This window comes from Diadema antillarum, unplaced genomic scaffold, assembly GCF_040938485.1.
Source record: "Diadema antillarum isolate AM-2024a unplaced genomic scaffold, OU_Dant_1.0 seq00000079_RagTag, whole genome shotgun sequence".
Taxonomy (NCBI): Eukaryota; Metazoa; Echinodermata; class Echinoidea; order Diadematoida; family Diadematidae; genus Diadema; species Diadema antillarum.
Window position 1 is genome coordinate 1,371,995 of NW_027271172.1, and position 19,150 is coordinate 1,391,144.

At 39.0% G+C, this 19,150-nt stretch overlaps 1 protein-coding gene across 1 annotated transcript; it reads right to left on the reverse strand.

The window, feature by feature from the left end:
* Positions 1-185: 185 nt before the first annotated feature.
* LOC139726133 (WD repeat-containing protein 13-like) lies at positions 186-18,929 on the reverse strand. The gene is made up of 14 exons (XM_071637211.1): positions 18,807-18,929; positions 13,303-13,358; positions 12,896-12,987; positions 11,849-11,903; positions 7,633-7,757; positions 6,912-6,994; positions 6,229-6,369; positions 5,392-5,558; positions 4,683-4,826; positions 4,135-4,193; positions 3,196-3,315; positions 2,453-2,571; positions 1,559-1,707; positions 186-248 (listed from the first exon to the last, which is right to left on the reverse strand). Exons 1-14 carry the CDS (start codon positions 18,889-18,891, stop codon positions 186-188), a joined length of 1,458 nt encoding a protein of 485 aa, XP_071493312.1. The 5' UTR covers positions 18,892-18,929.
* Between the last annotated feature and the right edge of the window lie 221 nt (positions 18,930-19,150).

Below are 19,150 nucleotides of genomic sequence, written 5' to 3' on the forward strand. Positions count from 1 at the left end.
AATTTGTGTTGAGTGAGTCTCTGGAACCACTCCCGATACCTCACTACCATGTAGCTCTTTGAGGGTGCATTATTAAAATTACCCCTTCTTCCTGGAGGGTAACACCCAATCCCTTTCATCCTATCCCAGCTATGCTGTAAGAATGCACCAGTCTCTTCCTTCCCTTGCGTCCTCTCATCCAGGGCTCACGTCTGCTCCGTGGCCGTCACTGCTTCATCCTGGTGTCTCTTCCACACTATCACCAGGCCCTGCAGAATGGGGAGACAGGGAACAGGGAAGCTAACGATTAAAAAGGAGCTATAGGTGATGCTTGAGCAGGGCTGCAATCATTCCCACATCAAATTGGAAAGAGGTTCAAAAGAGACACATATGTACCTAAATAGGCAAACATAATTCCCAAATTCAGTTAGTGGATCCAGGAGAGGGTGCACCAGGCACACACCCCCTTTAATTTTGTTCTCTTTTTTTAATAAAAGAAATAAAAAGAAAGGTGCCCCCCTTTACAATTTTTTGTTGTTGTTGAACGAGACCATCCTTGTCAGCACATAGTATTTCGCTTAAGCCTTATTTTTTTCTGCTTGTCAGTGGATTAAACCCGAAAGTGGTAAATACACTGCTTTGCGCCCCCCCCCCCCCCCCTTATGGAATTCCTGGATCCGCCCCTGAAATTAGGGAAACACTTGTATTCTTCTGCGAAGACATGATACATGATGAGATATTTTACAGGGAGCCTACGATGGAATCAGGGAGACTTTGTACAATATTGGTCTGCTCAAAAGTAATTCTGAGCTTCAATTCCTCTTCTGTACAAACTTTAAATTGATGCTCACATCACTGTGCTTATTGAGCATCATTCATAAAATAAAATTTAACATCATCGATGATAACTTTCTTGATGTGTAATACATATTAATAACACAAAAAGAGAAAAGAACCCATTGTAAGAAATAATATTACTTCTTCAATCAACCTTGTGTAAAGGGTTCTGTAATAATATGTCTAATACACTTTAATCCCTCTATCAGAATCACTCACAGCTTCATATAAATGGACAGAGCAATTCATTGCTCTATCCATTTACAGCTGTAAATGTTTCTGAAACACTTCCTCATATGATGACATAAATGGTATCCCGGGGTACCAAATGAAAATTAGCCATTTTGTTGAATTATTTATTTTTTTAAAAAGGTTGTACCCTGGGTTGCCAAAAAGTGGAAATTATTTTGGTGCTGGAGCTAGCGGCGCTAGCCACTACACTGCAGTGCACTGAAGCACACGCTATTGCTAGCACAGCGTGCTATGCATGCATCGTATAACATGCAGTGGCATTGGAGTGACTATGTACACGCACACACAGTGCATGCATTTCTCTGTGGCTGTCCTCGAGTGGACGTGAGGTGGCGCTACACAACGCGGTAAGCCAGGGTACTACGGTACCCCGGGGTAACGCGTGATGCATCATGTACACAGCATGGCACTAGAGTTTACAATATCAAGATAGATGCAAGTACGAGCTCTCATAGAGGCATTCCTCCAAAGCCCCCTACATATGCCTCACCTCTGCATCAGACGTTGCTAGGAGACTCTCGTCATAGTTGAAGCCGACGCCCAGGACGGGGGCCGAGTGTCCCTGGAGTTTGTTGACGCAGGGCTTGGCGGTGCGCTCGATGTCAAAGAAGTACACGGTCATGTCTTCACTGCCTGACACTGACAGGATCAGAAGAGTGATGTACGCGTGTCAAAACAAATTGGAAAATGCTAGTAGCACTGCACTTGAGCAACAACAGTGGTCATTTCATATCTAAAGCCGTTACTTGGGTTATGACAAAAAGCAAATATTCATTGCATACTGAACATCTCATAAAGGAGCTGATAGCCTCCGCAGATCAAAAAAAAAAAAAAAATGCAAGCTGACAATTACAAGGAAAATTAATGACTGTATGTGATATGAGACTTATCCAGAGAATGATGATGCTGATGCCGATAATGATGATGATGATGATAGAGAAAATGACAATGACGAAAACACTGAATATTAGAATGACAGATGATAATGATTATAATTTTGATATTAAGATAATTATGATGATATTAATGATAAAGAGAATGAGAATTATGTCAATGATAAGAAATATCCAAATGATACAGATTATGATAATGATGATGATAGAGATGATGATAATGATAAAGAATATAGAATGATAGATAATGATGATTATGATGACATTAATGATGATAACAATAACAAGAAACATGCAGATGATACAGATCATGATGATAACATGAAAATTATAAAAATGAGGATAATATTACTGATGATAAAGAGAATGAGAATGATGCTGATGATAATATAAAAATAATATAGATTATAATGATGATAATATGAAAATTATGGAGATGATGAAGATAAAGAGAATGTTGATGATGATGTCTACCAAGACATTCTCCTTACCCACACATGCTCCCTCCCTGAAGGACATCAAGGGACAGAAGGAGCTTCTCACATTCTCCTTCCTGTGTTTGATGGAGAATGTCTTCTTCAGACTGACCTCCCCATCACTGCCCGTTACCCTGCCAAGAAACAACCAAAAAAAATCTCCTACACTTTTGATCAACTGCCACTGATGAATCTTGAAACACAGTTTTAATATTCAATTCAATTCAATTCAATTCAATTCAATTCAAATGATTTTATTTCCACACAAAGTAATACAAAGCAATATACATAACGCTTACATGAGTACACAATATCTTAAAGGAGCTTTGAATCACATAAGTTTCAACAAAACATGGAAACAATTATAATAATATCAACTTTGTTTGCAGATAAATAAACAAGTAAGCGATATAATTTAATTTTGTAACTCCATATGGAAAAGAGGAATTCACAAGAGAAGCATAGCCTGTAAATTTGTGAATTACTCTAGAAGATGAGGGCATCTCAAGATCCGTCTTGAGATATCCATACATGAGGCTAAACCTAGTGATGAAATGTTCAAAGGAACAGCATTGCAAAAGTTTATTCTTTTTAATAATATTTCATTTCTCTCTCCTGTCCCAAGCTTGACTGACAGTCTTGAAGACAATCTGTGGAATCTCACACATAATACTTTCTCCTGTCCAAACTGGAATTGTTATTTTCTTTGCTATCTACCACAGAAGTGTAACAGTCAGACTGAGGAATAATCATGTCACCTGTAGAGACAAAGCTGGTTGATGGCACAGTTGATAAGGAGGAGGGGGTCACGAGCCTCCCTGGATGCCCAGGCCCGGAAGGAGAGGCATGTGATGGGACTGCCCTCACACACCACCAGCCTGGCAAATGCAGAGTTAGAAATAATCACTATCATGATAATCTATGAGTGGGACTACAATTGCAATGTATAAAGAAATGATGTCTGAAATTCCTGCAGGGGTACATATATATTCTTGTCTGATTAGTATCATATGTTGGCATTGGTAGCTTGGGATGAAAGAAATATAATCACTGATACAAGAAATCTACCACATCAAACCTGAAATACTAAATGGAAATAGTTATAACTTACAGAAATAAACAGCATTTGTCATGACAGGGTAAAGGGTTACTATTACAGGATCCATCTACTGTTCTTATTTTTCCTGACTAACTTTTGAAGTCAACTGTAGAACCAAGTCAACACATTGGCTCAGTAAATCAACAAGAAAGACAGCAACACAATAAACATATTAGACACCATGATCTTGGTAAATCCTACTGCTAACACACCCATGTGTCCTGGTGACTTGCTCAGTTTAGCTTAAATTCAATGATGAAAAATCTATAAAATGCAGTTTTTTATAGTTACACCAAATTTGATCTTTTCCATATTCGTTGGTACATTGCATATGATGCAAATGATTACAACAAAACTATTACTGTACGAGCTGAAATTTTTGCGTACAGATATTTTCGCGAATTGCTACTTGGACATTTTTGCGTGTTTTTAATTTTCGCGGTTGCAAGGGCCTCACTGAACTTAGTAGTTATTCGCGCATTGTTATTTTTGCGTGTTGTTATTTTCGCGGTTCAAAGGCAATTTCGCGAAATTCGTGAAAATAAAACCACCGCAAAAATTTCAGCTCGCATAGTATTATGTGCCTTGTAAGACATACCTCTTTCCCTTTGACAATTTGCCTGTAGCCATGTCATACTGGAATGATGAAATTACACCCTGAAATAAAAAGGAAGCCCACAAATCAAATGTACAGTGCATAATAACCTTTATCACACTGCTTCTACAAAATATACTTTTAGGTATCACACTACAGTGAACAACAACAACAACAATATAATCACTGGCACTCAAACTGTGTCAATTTGGGAAAAAAGGGCCCCTTTGCTTACAGAAATTTCACCAAGATGATAATTGACAACGTAATATGAAAATAATTTGATCTTCACTTTTATCAGAAATACTATTCAATTATCGCATCTTTTCATCCTTGTCTTCTTTATTTAAGTTGTTCCTCCCCACAGCACAGCAGTAGCCTTGCCAAATGAATAGATATTTGGATACTAGTAAGTTACTGGTATACTACGATCTGCTTACTGGAAGGAAGGTGGTAGTTTGATGCTGTGACGCCAAAGGTACACTGCCATGTTGACACACAATTCAAGTTTGCCTTGTCTCAGAAACCAAACAGGGGCTCAAATTCCTCACCTTGTCATCCCCTCCCCACAGCAAGGCACCCGTGTCGTCAAAGGTTAAGCACAAGACCTGGCCGGTCAGTTTTCCCTGGCCCCCCTTGGTGGGTTTGCCCGTCGACACATTCAACACCTGAACCCCTCCACGGGCATTACCAGTCTGTTATGCAGTTGTTGATTTTTTTTAAGGGTGCAGATGTTAAGGAAATTTTCTCTATTTTTTTTTTTAATGATATGAAATATATCATGTCTGTTCCATTCGAGCAAACACAAGGTGTTACATTTCTCTGTTTCAATTCACAGCTACCAAAAAACATCAATAAGATATGGCCTAAAAATCGTTGGCACAAAAAGCCTTAGAATTCAACACCAAGCTGCTTTGCACTATGATAATAAAAAGAATGACAGAGTTTTATGTGTCCTCTTGATACATTCAGTCATTATAAAATCTTATTATACAGAATTACAAAAACATTCTATGAAATTCTAAAAACATTTCATAAAATGATAAAATCTAGTCATTCTGACATGTAGACATTTATTTCTTGCAAAATTGCCAAGCAACACCTACTGAAAAAAAACACACAAAGTGATCATCACCATCAAATTAGTCAAGTAAATTTCTTCTGCAAAATGTATAGGCACATAAATGGTTTAAGAGCAAAATAACAAATCAGGTTGTGCAAGACAAGATCTCAGACTTGACCAGCACACACAAAGGATACGACCACCATGTTGTTGTTGAGTGGCTGGAAGCAGCAGGAGAGGAGGGGTGACTGCTGGGGGTCAGTGACCGTCCGAGCACATGACCCACTACTGACCACCCAGAGTCTGGCCGTACCGTCCAGGGAGCAGGACAGAATGAGGTCGTTGGACAGGGACCAGCAGAAATCTGTTGATCAATAAAAACAAAATGAAACAAAACAAAACAAAACATAGATAACTATAAGTCTGCTTCAAATGTAGACAATAACATTCACCTACAATGACCATTTAAACAACAGCTAGGAAAAATTGAAAGTATCTATTTGGCAATTATTGGCTGTTATTGTCAATAAAATACTGAATAATGTGTAGCACCATTTCAACCAACAACATGTCATGTCATAACTACAACATAGATATAAATGAAACAGGGTACCTGACCACTCTGTCTAAGGGCTCAAATGGTACAAGAAATTCCTCATATGGCATACAGAGAAAAGAGAAAGAGGAAAGTGAGGGAAAAAAAGATAAAGTCATCAGTTATTCATATCCTACATATTAAGATATGTGTGTTTTCAGTGCTGTCTCAAAAGAATCAACTGACAAGGTGGTACAAATACGCAAAGGAAGCTCATTCCAGACGAGAGGATCTAGCATGAACAAGAGATGTGTCACCCCACATGATTTTTGTTCTGAGAACAATGAGAAGGCCAGTGTTACAAGAACGAAGTGATCTGAATGGAGTGTACTGTTGAAAAAGAGAAGTACATGGTGTATTACACTGGGGAGCAGATCACTTTAAACAATGAGAAATACAGAGTAATAGTTTAGATTAAATACGGTAATTGATTCATTACCTGTGACACCTTTAGTGTGTCCCTTTAATGTACAGACGACAGTCGCTGGGGACGGCAGGACTTGGCACACGGAGATGGTCTTGTCGAGGGAGCTACATGCTATCCGGGACTTGTCATCGTTGGCAAACTTGACGGCGGTCACTGCATTTCAAACATAATCACAGCAGGATACTGATAGACATGTGTGTATTACACAAGAGATGGTTTGTAAGAATTTTAGCACAACCAGCTTGTCATGAAATTAAAATGTTGGGATGAAATGTAACTCCGATTAGACTTTTCAATACTGTAAAACACAATATTTTTGTGGCATGAAATTTTCGCAAAATTGATGGCCTTTTTTGCGGCATGAAATTTGTGCGAGTTGCCTCTAACATCTAATGCAAATAATGTACATTGTAGACTAGTACTTTTTCATGCATATTTATAATTTCATGAATTTTGGCTCTCATAAAATTTGCAAAATTAAAATGCATATGAACATTCCTCACTTTACAATATCTTTTACAATTACCTATGTATCTTCACACTTCATAAAACATATGTGACAGCATTCTCCTATTTTGAATGGATAGGCAAATATAAGAAATATGGGTGTCAATTATTGTTTTTCAGGTTCACTGCCCATCAAAGTAATTCAAATAAACTCAAACCGCCATGAAAAAAATGGAGGTTGGAGGTACCTGCTTTCTGGTGGTGGTCAAAGATGTGGTGCATTCCTGTGAAGGCGTAATTCTCTGCCAGCGTCGTTCCTCCAGCCATAGCCCTGACACATTGACAAGAGCAATGAAATTAAACCAATGCATGTTAGCTGCGATACACAACAACACTTGTGAAAGTTGTGCAAGATATTGAGTAAGATTGTTCGTGTACTAGTAGTACTCAAGCTACCATAATACTTGAATGTCACACAGGTAGCAAGTGCTTCACATCATTGAGTACTTACTATAAATGGCCTCTTTGGTCATGTCACTGAATAGCAACAAAAGAGGAAAAGAGAAGTGGTAGATAAAGTCAAATTGAGAGCAGGACTGACAACAAGAAATCAAATTCTACTTTGCACTCAGCATTCATAAAATGTAGTAATGTTTTACTGTCTCCTTTTAAATAGTCAAAACAGTCAAAATTGTATTCTTTTAAATTGAAATGGCATCATGATCATGAAAGAAACTTCTAAATAAGCCATTATTTCAAACCAGTCTTTACTGATCAGTTTTTGCTTGAGGCCCAGGGCAGCCATACGCAAATGTTAGCTACTTATGACCACTGCATGAAGCTGTAAAATCAGTCATTGTACACACTATAAAAGTGGCCTGTTGGCATGAATGGTCCATAGTTTGTACTGCCTATGGTCAGTGCTTCCCCGTGCGAAATCTCCGGCTGTGCAAGCCACCAGTAACTCACTTGCTGGCATCGGCATTCCTGGTTGGCACGAGACGCATCTGGTCATCTTCTTTGTCCAGCTTGAAAGAACCCTTGCTGTGCTGTCGACGATGGGTGCGAAAATCCCCCAAACTGTCATCAAGCATCTACATTTGTAGATGTGAAAAAAACCCAAATGGGCAATTCCACGGTAACTGACGTTACGCGTAAGGATTTTCATGAAATTGTTTATGTTGTAGTTTTGTGAATGAAAGCACCTGGGGCTTGTAATTAGCATTGATGAATGAGTTCATGAGAATGAAGAAATGGGTGGAAAGTTTTTCTCTCAAACTGCATTTCTTATCACATAGCAAGTGAAAATGTGTCGGTAACTGACGTTACGGAAAAAGGACATGGGAAATTATGGAGTAGATTTAAATGGAAATATCTCATGTCCCTGACTTCTAAACTTTATGTGCTTTATATGGCAATATACCTAGGTTCTTGGGAACAGGTGTGCAAAGTAATGTGCACTTTAGATATTTCCTTTTAGCACCATGCCAATTTCAATGAAGGCATGACGGTAACTGACGTTACGTAACTGACGTTACGCTTACATTTGCCATAGGGTTTACACATGGAAAATCATGATTACGAATAGTTTTGTGATATTTTATAATTCTGACCTATCAGAGTGATTTGTTTGATATGGAATCATAGCTTGGTTCACCAATTACAAATACCCAAATGAAATGAAACATTAGTCCATTTTCTTTGTGTTTAATGAAAACTTAAAGGGAAACATGTCAGTAACTGACGTTACGTAACTGACGTTACACATACTTTTGCTATGGGGTTTACAAAGAACTAACTTATTTAACAGGTTATTATGCTGCTGCAGTATACCAGTAACAATCCCAGGCATTTACTTAGCAACAAATTAAAACAAAATCTAAAGGCACAAATGGGGTGGGGCCCTTAGGGGGCAAGCTCCCCCCCCCCCCCCATGCCATAGCACAGTTGAGCAAAAATAATGTAAATGCACCAGAGGATATTTCTTGACATTTGTCTTAAGATTGAAATTTTATTCAACAGTTATGATTACACAGAGCCATTTAGATTCAGCAGTTCCAAGTATCTAATATTGACATAACTAAGGGGTTTTTTTTGGTTTTTTTTATATGAACAGGAAAGTTTCTATCTAGAGTACCCCACCCATAATGCCCTGCAGTACTACACAAAACACAGATATTTTTGTGTGTGAAAAAAAACACATATCTTTCAGGTCATGGGGAAAAACACATACAAATAAAAGTATTTAAGTGAAATCCACTGTGATATATTCTTTCTTCTTTTCTTTATTTTACCTCTTCTCCCTCAAGGCATTGTTAGGGCCACAAATAACAAAATGATCTCCATTATCAATAATGATTTATATGATTAGTGTTACACTTTTAATATTTTTTCTGTGAAGAAGAAGCATGCTTTTTTGGTCAAAGGGGCATTTGTTTATTCCTTGCTTGAAGGAATGTAATCGTTTTTCTTTTCCTTTTCACTGGTATATCAAGGCTTGCAAATACATCCCAGATACCAAGAAATAGGACTTTGCAATGAAAGAATTTTAAGATCAATATAAACGAATCTTCCTGTTCATAATTATCATGTATTACACAAATGTCCCTGCATGAATGAAATAAAGTAATCAACAAATATGAACAGTTTTTTTATTTTACTCTAGAATCACCTCTCACTTTGAGCAACATTATTGTTAAACGTTGAGCAACATCAGTGTTAGTTTCAAACAGTAATGACAGTACATGCCTTATGTCAGGCCTACTTATGTACCATTTCAAGATGTGCCATATTAACTAAACCAAACATATAAGTGCAAGCGAAGAAATATATCTCTTCCTGCATTTGCATTGAGGTAGAAACTTCACTAAGCTTCCAGAAAAAAAAAAGAAAAATGCTAGCAAAAGTAGTCATTAGTAAAGATTATGAAACTGTTGGTATACAGCTGTACACAAGCTTTTTAATAGAAAAAGGTGGTTACCATGCAACCACATAATTGATTAGGCCTACAAATTTGGTAGCTTTATCGTCCCGTAGGACTGTGAATGTACTGTATAGTAATTTGAGTGCATTATATATTGCATGTGGTAAACCTAAACTTCCAGATGATTTAACATTAAACTTGTGCTGAACCGAAAATCAAAAGCTCAAGCCCCCTTCCACCAAAAAAATATAAATAAATAAATAAGATAAAATGAACCACAAAAAATGTATCCATGGACATACAGTGTACCATGGTGATGACATCATTCCCTATCAAAGGGATTGCTGCTCTTTGTTGATAACCTTTGACTTCCCAGGTGTATTGAATGGCCTAAAGTCAAAAAATTTGCCTAAGTTATAATTACTGTCATGGTAACTGACGTTACATACTGGTATATGACGTTTCGGTAACTGACGTTACACATTTTGATGAGTTCATTTGACTCTCCAGTATGCCAAGTATCCTTATTTTCTGGTATTGAAAGGAAGGCATACGGGCATACATTAGAAATCCTAAGTTACATCATACAGCTCACTTTCTTTGATGAATAAAGTTAAAAATTCCTTGTTTTTGGTAACTGACGTTACATCCATCATTGTCAAACTAATTAAAAGTTTTTATGAAATTCTTTAACGCAACCAGCTTTTTCTTTCTATCATGTGGTAAAAGACATGTCTGGTAACTGCATACATATAAAAGATTGTTGTTTAGAGTACTAGTAAAGTGGATATACAGAGGGTAAATTATGTGACAATACACTCTTTCTCACCATTGAGTTATAGGCATATTTTGGCAGCCATTTTGAAAATCAAAATGGCCGCTTTTATTGAAAAAAATACTGATTCTTAAAACTTCAACTCAAGTATTGTCTGAAAATGTATGGTGTTTGAAACAAATATCATTTTGAATTTTCGGCATCTGTGTCCTACATACCGTGGAATTGCCCAAATGTAGAAATGGTGGTAGAAAATTAACTGTAAAGTTTTCCCTGAGAATCCATGACTTTCCTCAGTATCCACATGTACAAAAACCAGAGCCTTTTTTTTTTCATTAGTTTCATGAGAGACATGCCACTGTTTATTACATAATGATGTCTTTTCACCCATAGCCATTCATTCATTCATTTCACACATGCATGTTCACATGCATGTTTTTTTATTTTCATTTCCAATCAAACACAGGTAATACACTTTGACATGATTACATATATTGGAACATAATAATACATATTGGTTCTTGAAAGAACTTCATGGAAATGGAAATTGAGGGGCTGCTAAAAAGCGAACTTGTAGATTGCAGTCCCCTCACTTACGTTACATTACTACAATACATTAATTACATATGACTTTATAACACAATACAACGATACACGTACCGTACAAGCTAATCATTGAAAGTATAGTTTTCATTCAATCGAATCGGATGGTTACATGAAGTACAGTGTATACGCTTTCACATGTATACACATACACATAGACATAGACATACACATACACATACACATACACACACACATACACATACACATACACACAAGCACACACACGTACCCACATACACATACACACACACACGCACATACACACACATGTATGCATCCACATACATTGTGCACACACAGAAGAGAGTAGGGAAAGAGAGGGCGGGAGGGGGAGAGGGGGAGTAGAGAGAGCGAAGGGCAGGTCAACATTCTCGATACAGGGTGAAGAAAAAAGAACAACAATTCCAAACAGTCAAACTAATCATGGGGTACATATGAGCTCATCAAATATTTCTTTAAATTACTAGAGAATGATTTCAAACTAATGGAATCTTTAATATTTTTCTCAAGGGAATTCCAAAATTTTGGGCCATAAAATTCCATGTATTACCTGTACTTGTATTTGATTCGTTGTATACTTTGTTATTGCACTTGTTTTTGATGGATGGATGAAACATAATGTAATACACAATACTTCAGCACACTGTATCAGTGCCATCATTCATGCCAACTTCATACTATAGATGTTTTTTGCTGTGGAAGACACCAACTTCTACTAACAGTTTTGCCAGCACCTAGGCTCTACTTCATACCCAGTTTACATTGCAAATGAAAGTCATGCTTATACATGTTGGTTCATGCTTGTGGTGAGGTATGCTGAAAAGACAGCCACAGGATACATATACAGTCCTATGGGGGTGAATCAAGAAAACACGACTCACATCCAGATTTGTCCGGCTTCCCATCATACTGGCACTTCTGCTGCGAAGGCTGCTACTGAAAATAAAGATGAGAGCATTGGTGACAGGATTTTCCTCAAACAATTTCATTCCATTCGAGGATAAAAGGGAATACACCAATATACACATACTTTAATACCGCTAAATATCTAACCTTATAGAGACATTTCCCCAGAGAACACCCACACTATCCAATTCACCTGCTTCTTCTGGTACTTATCTACACAATGAATCCAGGGGGTGTTTCATGAAGTCGAACTTAATATAAAAAATTATGGCATGCCACTTGTCTCCCTATTCAATTTCATTAGCTTTATAACCACCCACTTCAAATTATCTGAAATGTTTACAGAACAATTCCATTGTTGATTTATTTTATCTTGTATTATCAATGGCTACATGAAAAAAGTCTCCAAAATCTTCATTTTCATTAGAGAGTTGAGCAACACTGAAGACACACGGCATACCATAATTTTAAGTCTTCAAAATCTTCACTTTCATTACAAAGTTGAGCAATATTGAAGACACACACAGCATACCATAATTTTTAGTCAATCTTAAAATGCTAAGTTTAACTTAAATTCTTTGTGGAACACCCCCAGTGTTGCTAACTCAGGTAAGCCTTGAGCAAGCCCTCTGGTTGTCAAAACACATTTTCTTGTACAAGTATGCATGATATATACTAATGTACTCATAGTCCAAAATCTTTGACATGAAATACACTTACCATGTAGGCCTATATCTCTGTGGACAATTAAGTAAATCAATCAATCAATACCTGACATAGGCCTACATAAATCACAGATTGCTGTATAGTAAGGTAGTGGACCTGCAGAAAGCGTTTGTGTGTGTGTGGGGGGGGGGGGGGACCAAGAGAGGTAGAAGGGGGAGAAGGGGAGGGGGAGATGGGGGTGAGGAGGAGGGTTAGTGTAAGCTGGCATGGCAGCTACACTGTAATATATGGTCCATCTGCATTAAATAAAGGCAGAATATTGTCTTGAACAGAGGGTTAAAAACTGCTGTACTTACCCCTGGTCAGACATGGAAATATTGGCCCCATATCGCTCCGTGAGAAGCTGGATCCTCTGCTTCATGTACTGCTTACGGATTTGTGGATCAAGCTGGGAAGGCAAGGAGAAAAGATGTGTCAAACTGGGGCTTTAGGGCATAATTACAAGAGCTCATCTGCTGCCCTGCAGCAGCAACAATGAAAAAAACCATACACATGAAGTTGACATACATAGCTTACTCACAGACTATTTTTATGCAAGACTGAAATACTGCTGGTACTTTTAGGGCCTATCCCTACTTTTGAAAAAAAAAAACACACACTCAAAATTTAGACATGTACAACAATCAGGAATCATTTTGAACTTCAAAGCATCCTTACTCATGGCAACTTCAAGTAAAAGCACAAAAAATAATGAACAACTTACTCCGGATGAAGCGCTGTCTCGCAAAAGCTGACTCCGTCGTCGAATGTACAATGTTCCTGAAATAAATACATGGCAGATCAAAAAGTTATCAAACAGAAATTATGAACCAGATTTCCACATTTATAACTCTACTTAACTTAGGTGGCAATGAAAGAGACAAAACTTTACAAGTCTAATAGGATCTAGATCTAGAAGCCATAGAGTAAAACACCCTGTTTGCCATAGGCTTTGTACAGGAGGCCTATTTGCGGCAGGGGCCGTTTCATTTATTGATGAAAAGGCCCGATCAGGGGGGTGTTTCATCAACGTTTGTCAGCGCTGACAACTTGAATCACCATAGTAACAGTCAGTGACCAGAGCATCTCAGCCAATCAAAACCAAGGATTTTGCTGAAATTGTCAGCGCTGACAAACGTTGATGAAACACCCCCCAGGTGTCACTTCCCATAACACTTGCGAGAAACTCCTGCTTGTGTACTAAAGTAGGCACCGCCAATGGCCCTAGCTGCCACTGCCGCGTATATGCACCGAAATTCAATGTGCGCTGTGCGTCACTGTATCCCCATAGGCATACGCAGGGGCGGATCCAGGAATTCCGTAAGACCAGGCGTCCACTAGGGCGCGGACAAGACGCGGACAAGCCCCGGAATGCAAATTTGGTATTCCGCACTCCTTCGGGAACCTGTCCGCACGTTCCTGAACGTGTCCGCTCACTGTCCTAAACATGTCCGGGCGTTTCCGCACCTTCGGGAGAGAGAAAAATTTCCGCGTCCAAATTTTGATCGAGACCAAAATTTGGACGCGGAAATGAACTTCCTGACACCTTCGGCGACTTGTCCTGACGATGTCCTGAGGATGTCCCGCTTGTCCGGAACCCTTCCGCTCCTTCCGCACACGCTCCGGAAAGAATCCCGCGGTGTGGGGAAGCTTCCCGAGTGAAAGCGGAAGACACCAGGGATGTTTTAGGACAGCGCGGAGCCGATGCGGATCTATATATGCAAGTGTCCGGAACCGATGCAGAAATTTTATGATCCAGACACGAAAATGTCGACACTTTCCGCGAGCGTCATGCCAATGAAACGCAAAATGAGCAAGAAGGGAGGCGAGGCCCCATGCAAATATCCCCATCACAGGCACACCTTTCGTCTAGTGATGAAGAACAGGTAAATCTAAGGAATTTCCGGTCCAAGAAGGCAAAGAAGAAGGTAGTACTGAGTAGAGACTGTGCCAAAAGCAACCAGAAAAAGTGAAATCAGCCCCCTAACTTCCTAATAAGTTTGTTTTGATTTGATCTTTTCAGAAATTATTTTTCATCTGAATGACTTTCCTGGTTCCTATTACTTACTATAGTACATTTTCCTTTATGTTGTTTTCGTATTTTATTTGCAAACAAACTAGGTTGTCCCATGTGACAGCCCAGCTGAAAAATCACAAAAGTAGGTGGAAGTACACTCAGAAAAAAAAAAACATAGAATTTTTGGCTAAATGTTAATGTATTATATAAACATGAACAAGTTGTTATTCATGCGTAAATGCTTTCTAATGATGCAACATATTAGAACAAAAGACAAATTCATCACAATAAAAAGCATGAATTCAATTGCAAAGATATACCTGCAGTGGTCTCATGACAATGTAATGTCTTTGAAGTCCAAAATAACAATGAAAGCTAAAGATGACGGAGGAAAATGAAGAATTTTCTGTCACTTCAAAATTCAAGTGAAATGAGAGAAAAGCAATAAATCATGAACTCGAAAAAGTGTTAAATCTCTGTCTTTCTTTTGTTTTGTTTTTTGCTGAGTGCATATATTTAAGTACACATTAAGCATCACAAATCATTTCAGAAATATTCTTTACCTGAATGATTTTCGTAGTTGTTATTACCTAATAATTTTTTCTTGTCTTTTTGTTTTAGTTGCAAATAAACTTGATTGTCCAATTTGACAGCCCAGCTGAACCCCCCCCCCCCAAAAAAAAAGAAGTAAATTCAAGTAGGTTAGAAATATTTCCCCATGTTTACACTTCATTGACAATAGGCTAGTAAGCTCTAAGCATGAAAAAAAAAATTCTCAGACTTGAAAATGTTCAAAAGTGATCAAAATAAGAGAGGGTTAGAGATGGACACGGGTAAAAATGAGAGAAAGAAAAACAAATTTAATGATTAGGATCATTTTAGCATGCTCTACAGAAGTATCAGACAAACCATGTATATACTTCGCGATGGATAAAGCACAGGTCTAAAAAAAGGGAATGAATAATATATATATATATATATATATATATATATATATATATATATATATATATATATATAAGTAACAAACTGCAACAAAGTTCATGCTGTATTCACCAACGGTTTATATCTTGTGAAGAAATAAATCGTTGGTGAATACAGCATGAACTTTGTTGCAGTTTTGTTACTTATCTTTTTATCTTGCCCACACGTGGACTACCTTATCAACATGATTATATAATATATATATATGTATATACATTTACATTTTTATGTATATTATATATATATATATATATATATATATATATATATATATATATATATATATGGTTCAAAAAGTTTGCGAATATCATCCATGTGACTGTAGGCAGAGAAAAAAATTGTTCTCCCAGATGAGACAAAAAAAGAAATGAGTCGTCAGCCAATATGCAGACAATCCTATTCTTCGACTTTTGGTGGTCACATTTATCAAATAATATTGACAAATCATATCAATATAATATCAGCCGCTACTGCGGAAGCACAACAAGGAGCATCAATGACGGCTAGCAGTCAAATGAGGAAAAGTCAAAGTCAGCGCCAAATTTATACCTTTCCATTTTCCTGGTATTGTCCGCAGTTTGTCCGCATGCCTAACTTGTGTTGTCCGGAAGGCATCCTGATTGTCCGCGTTCATTCCTGGTGTGATCCTAGATGTTTCCGCGCTGCCCGGCTACGATTAGCATATTCCGAGGTATTTCGCGCTCTTCCGGAGTGATTCCTAGGAATGTCCGCAGTCAGTCCGCGGACAGTCCGCGGACAGTCCGCGGACAGTCCTAGGAATGTCCCAGGACAAGCCGATTCACAAAGTTATTCTGCGTCTGTCGCGGACAGGATGCCGAAATAACAAAATTTGCTTCCGCAACCCTTCCGGAGCTTGTCCGCGCCCAAGTGGACGTCCGCCCTAAAGAGGGGGCGCGTTTACAAAATTAAAGGGGGGGACGCACGTGCCCCTCCCCCATTTTTTTATTTTTATTTCTTTTGTTTCAACAAAAAAAATAAAGGGGGGCGTGCACCAGGTGCGGTCCTCCCTGGATCCACCCCTGATCCGTGTTGTATGCGGGATGATCGTTGTGCTATCGCTGCGAATTTTTAGTGCATGTGTCAATGGAAAAGTGGAAGGATATTAGTTTTCACTTTGTGTGAACAGGGAATTTTTCGGTACGTATCGAAAATACAGGATTTTCACTTACCAGCGAAGGTGACAGTTGCCTTCGGAAAGCCGGAATTTCAGCGCAAATTGCGATGATTCGTGACGTATCGTACCAAATTTGCAGCGAAAGTTTGTTAAGTTTTGTCTTTGTTTGTCTATTTACCTATATTAAATGCAAACTTCATTATTTTGTTTGACATTTTTGGAAAGCTTAGGTGATGTACGATTTCTTCAATGCACAACCTAAGCTGCGCTAGCCAGCACAACGGGTGTGTGGCAGCTGGAAGTAGGGCACTGCAAGACAATTTTCAGTCGATCTCGAGTCAAGGTTTGCGTGTGGTTGCATTTTCTCCGCGCACGCGGGAACAAACCCGTGCGTGCGTCTGTAGGAGTTGTATACGTTGAAGTTTGCTTACAAACGTACAAATGCCATGCAACAAACTTGCCTCCTTTTCATCGTCATTAATTTAAATTTGTTGAATTCCACCAGAAAAAAAAACCTAACTTAGTCTAACGTTAGTTATTCAGAAATTCCTTCCACCTCCGTGGGTAACCGTTGACACATGCACGCATATCGCTAAAGAGCGATTTGACTTTGACATACGCATCGCATGATGCCGAACGCTGCACCGCTAGGCCACCCTGCAAATAAACGAGTACAGCATAGTCTGCCAGCCGGTACTTCAGGCGATGCCTTGTGCGAAACGGGACTCCCTGATGCCGTAAACGCGCACCCGTCACTAGCAGGCGCTGAGCGGTGACGTAGCAGACAACGTAGATTTTAGAGCGCACATTTAAAAATACGGACACGCACAAGGTTCGATCACAACTATCGCGCGATATCGGCAGTGGTTTGTGGTCAAAAAATCAACACGTAATTTTTTTGCATACTGTAATGAAATTTCGGGGTCAGTTTTTACTGATTAAAATCATATTTTTCAAGTTCCAAGGCACAAGGTATGATTTTGTGGTTTTTTACTTTGCAATGAGAGTTCTTTTGAACAACGTACATGTAGAACATTTTTTGATGTCTATTGAATGAGCCTAACTAAAGTGGGACTAAAAGCACACATGATGTTCATTAGCTGTTTTATTGATGAATGAAAGTGCCCCTGCCAAGGCACCCTGGGTTGATTACTCTATCTGAATTGGATGACATGAATGATTATGAAACTCTAAATAGTTCTCTACCTCAGCTCATACAGCATGCGCATGTCTACTCTCTTCTTCAGTCCGGGAAACCCGCTCATGCATGAGGACCGCTCCCGCGTACGAGGACTGCCCCGCCTCATGAGGCCCGGGGGGAACGTCTCACGAGGCCCCCTATTCACTTCTTATTCATCTCACATATGACGTATAAATTGTCGCAACTTTGCACGGTGATTTTTTGTTACACACACATGTCCACTATCCATGATGAAAAGAAGAAAAAATCCTGTCTGTTTTTTTTTTTCAAAACTCGATTTTTGAAAAAAAAAAAACAGACAGGATTTTTTGTTCTTTTCACAATGGATAGTGGACATGTGTGTGTAACAAAAAATCACCATGCAAAGTTGCGACAATTTATACGTCAGATGTGAGATGAATAAGAAGTGAATAGGGGGCCTCATGAGGCGTTCCCCCCTTCCCAGGCCTCATGAGGCGTGGGGGCGGTCCTCATGAGGCGGGGCAGTCCTCGTACGCGGGGCGGTCCTCATGAGCGGGTTTCCCGGACTGTCTTTGTTCTTGCTCAGCATTATAGGGCCAATAATGCGTTATAATTTGTATTTCCACAATTCTAGACATCTTTTCATTTTCAATACTAAACACGCACTGATGAAGAAGAGCAGAGGTTAACTGAGTCAAAGCAATCAAACAACGAAACTGCAACCCCACTTTCTCATCCCGGACGCCCGCGGGATTTGCCAGCCAGCCGACCGACGGAGAGGGAACAATCCCGTGGGCGTGGCGTGGCGGCAGGAGTGTTTTCTGCAGCAAACGACGTAGTTGCACGGCTGCGTTTGGCCGTAGCTAGGCGCGGCTACTCTTGACTTCTAATAGAATTTAGGCAGGGCGAAGCAGTGCAGTGTTTACTTACGAAATTGCGGGTTGTTGGGCGTCCTGTACGTATTATATCTGGCGTCAATTGCCAGAATTTGTTGCCACATTGTTGCCATCGTCATATGATAGTAGAATAAACGTTTAATTCATCAACTGTGACAGGAGACGCGAATAAATGAAGATCCAGTCACAAATCCACACACCGGTTCCCAACCTCGAGCTGTACGAGTATGGTAGTGTTAAAGAGCCCACCACTAAAGATAGTATTGGCCCCACGGTATACGGTACACAACGAGTACACTTGTACAGTTGTAGTGACATCATCAGAGCTAAAATGGTTATTGCTAGTTTCGGAACTGGTATGTCAGAGCTTCCATGGAT

Bases quoted from the DNA above. Each gene is read 5' to 3' on its own strand.
- LOC139726133 (XM_071637211.1), bottom strand. From the start codon at position 18,891: ATGACGATGGCAACAATGTGGCAACAAATTCTGGCAATTGACGCCAGA. The intron at 7,758-11,848 runs GTGAGTCGTGTT...CTACAAATGTAG, and splicing joins GAAGCCGGACAAATCTGGAT to ATGCTTGATGACAGTTTGGG. The intron at 3,316-4,134 runs GTATGTCTTACA...TGCATTTGCCAG, and splicing joins AAATTGTCAAAGGGAAAGAG to GCTGGTGGTGTGTGAGGGCA.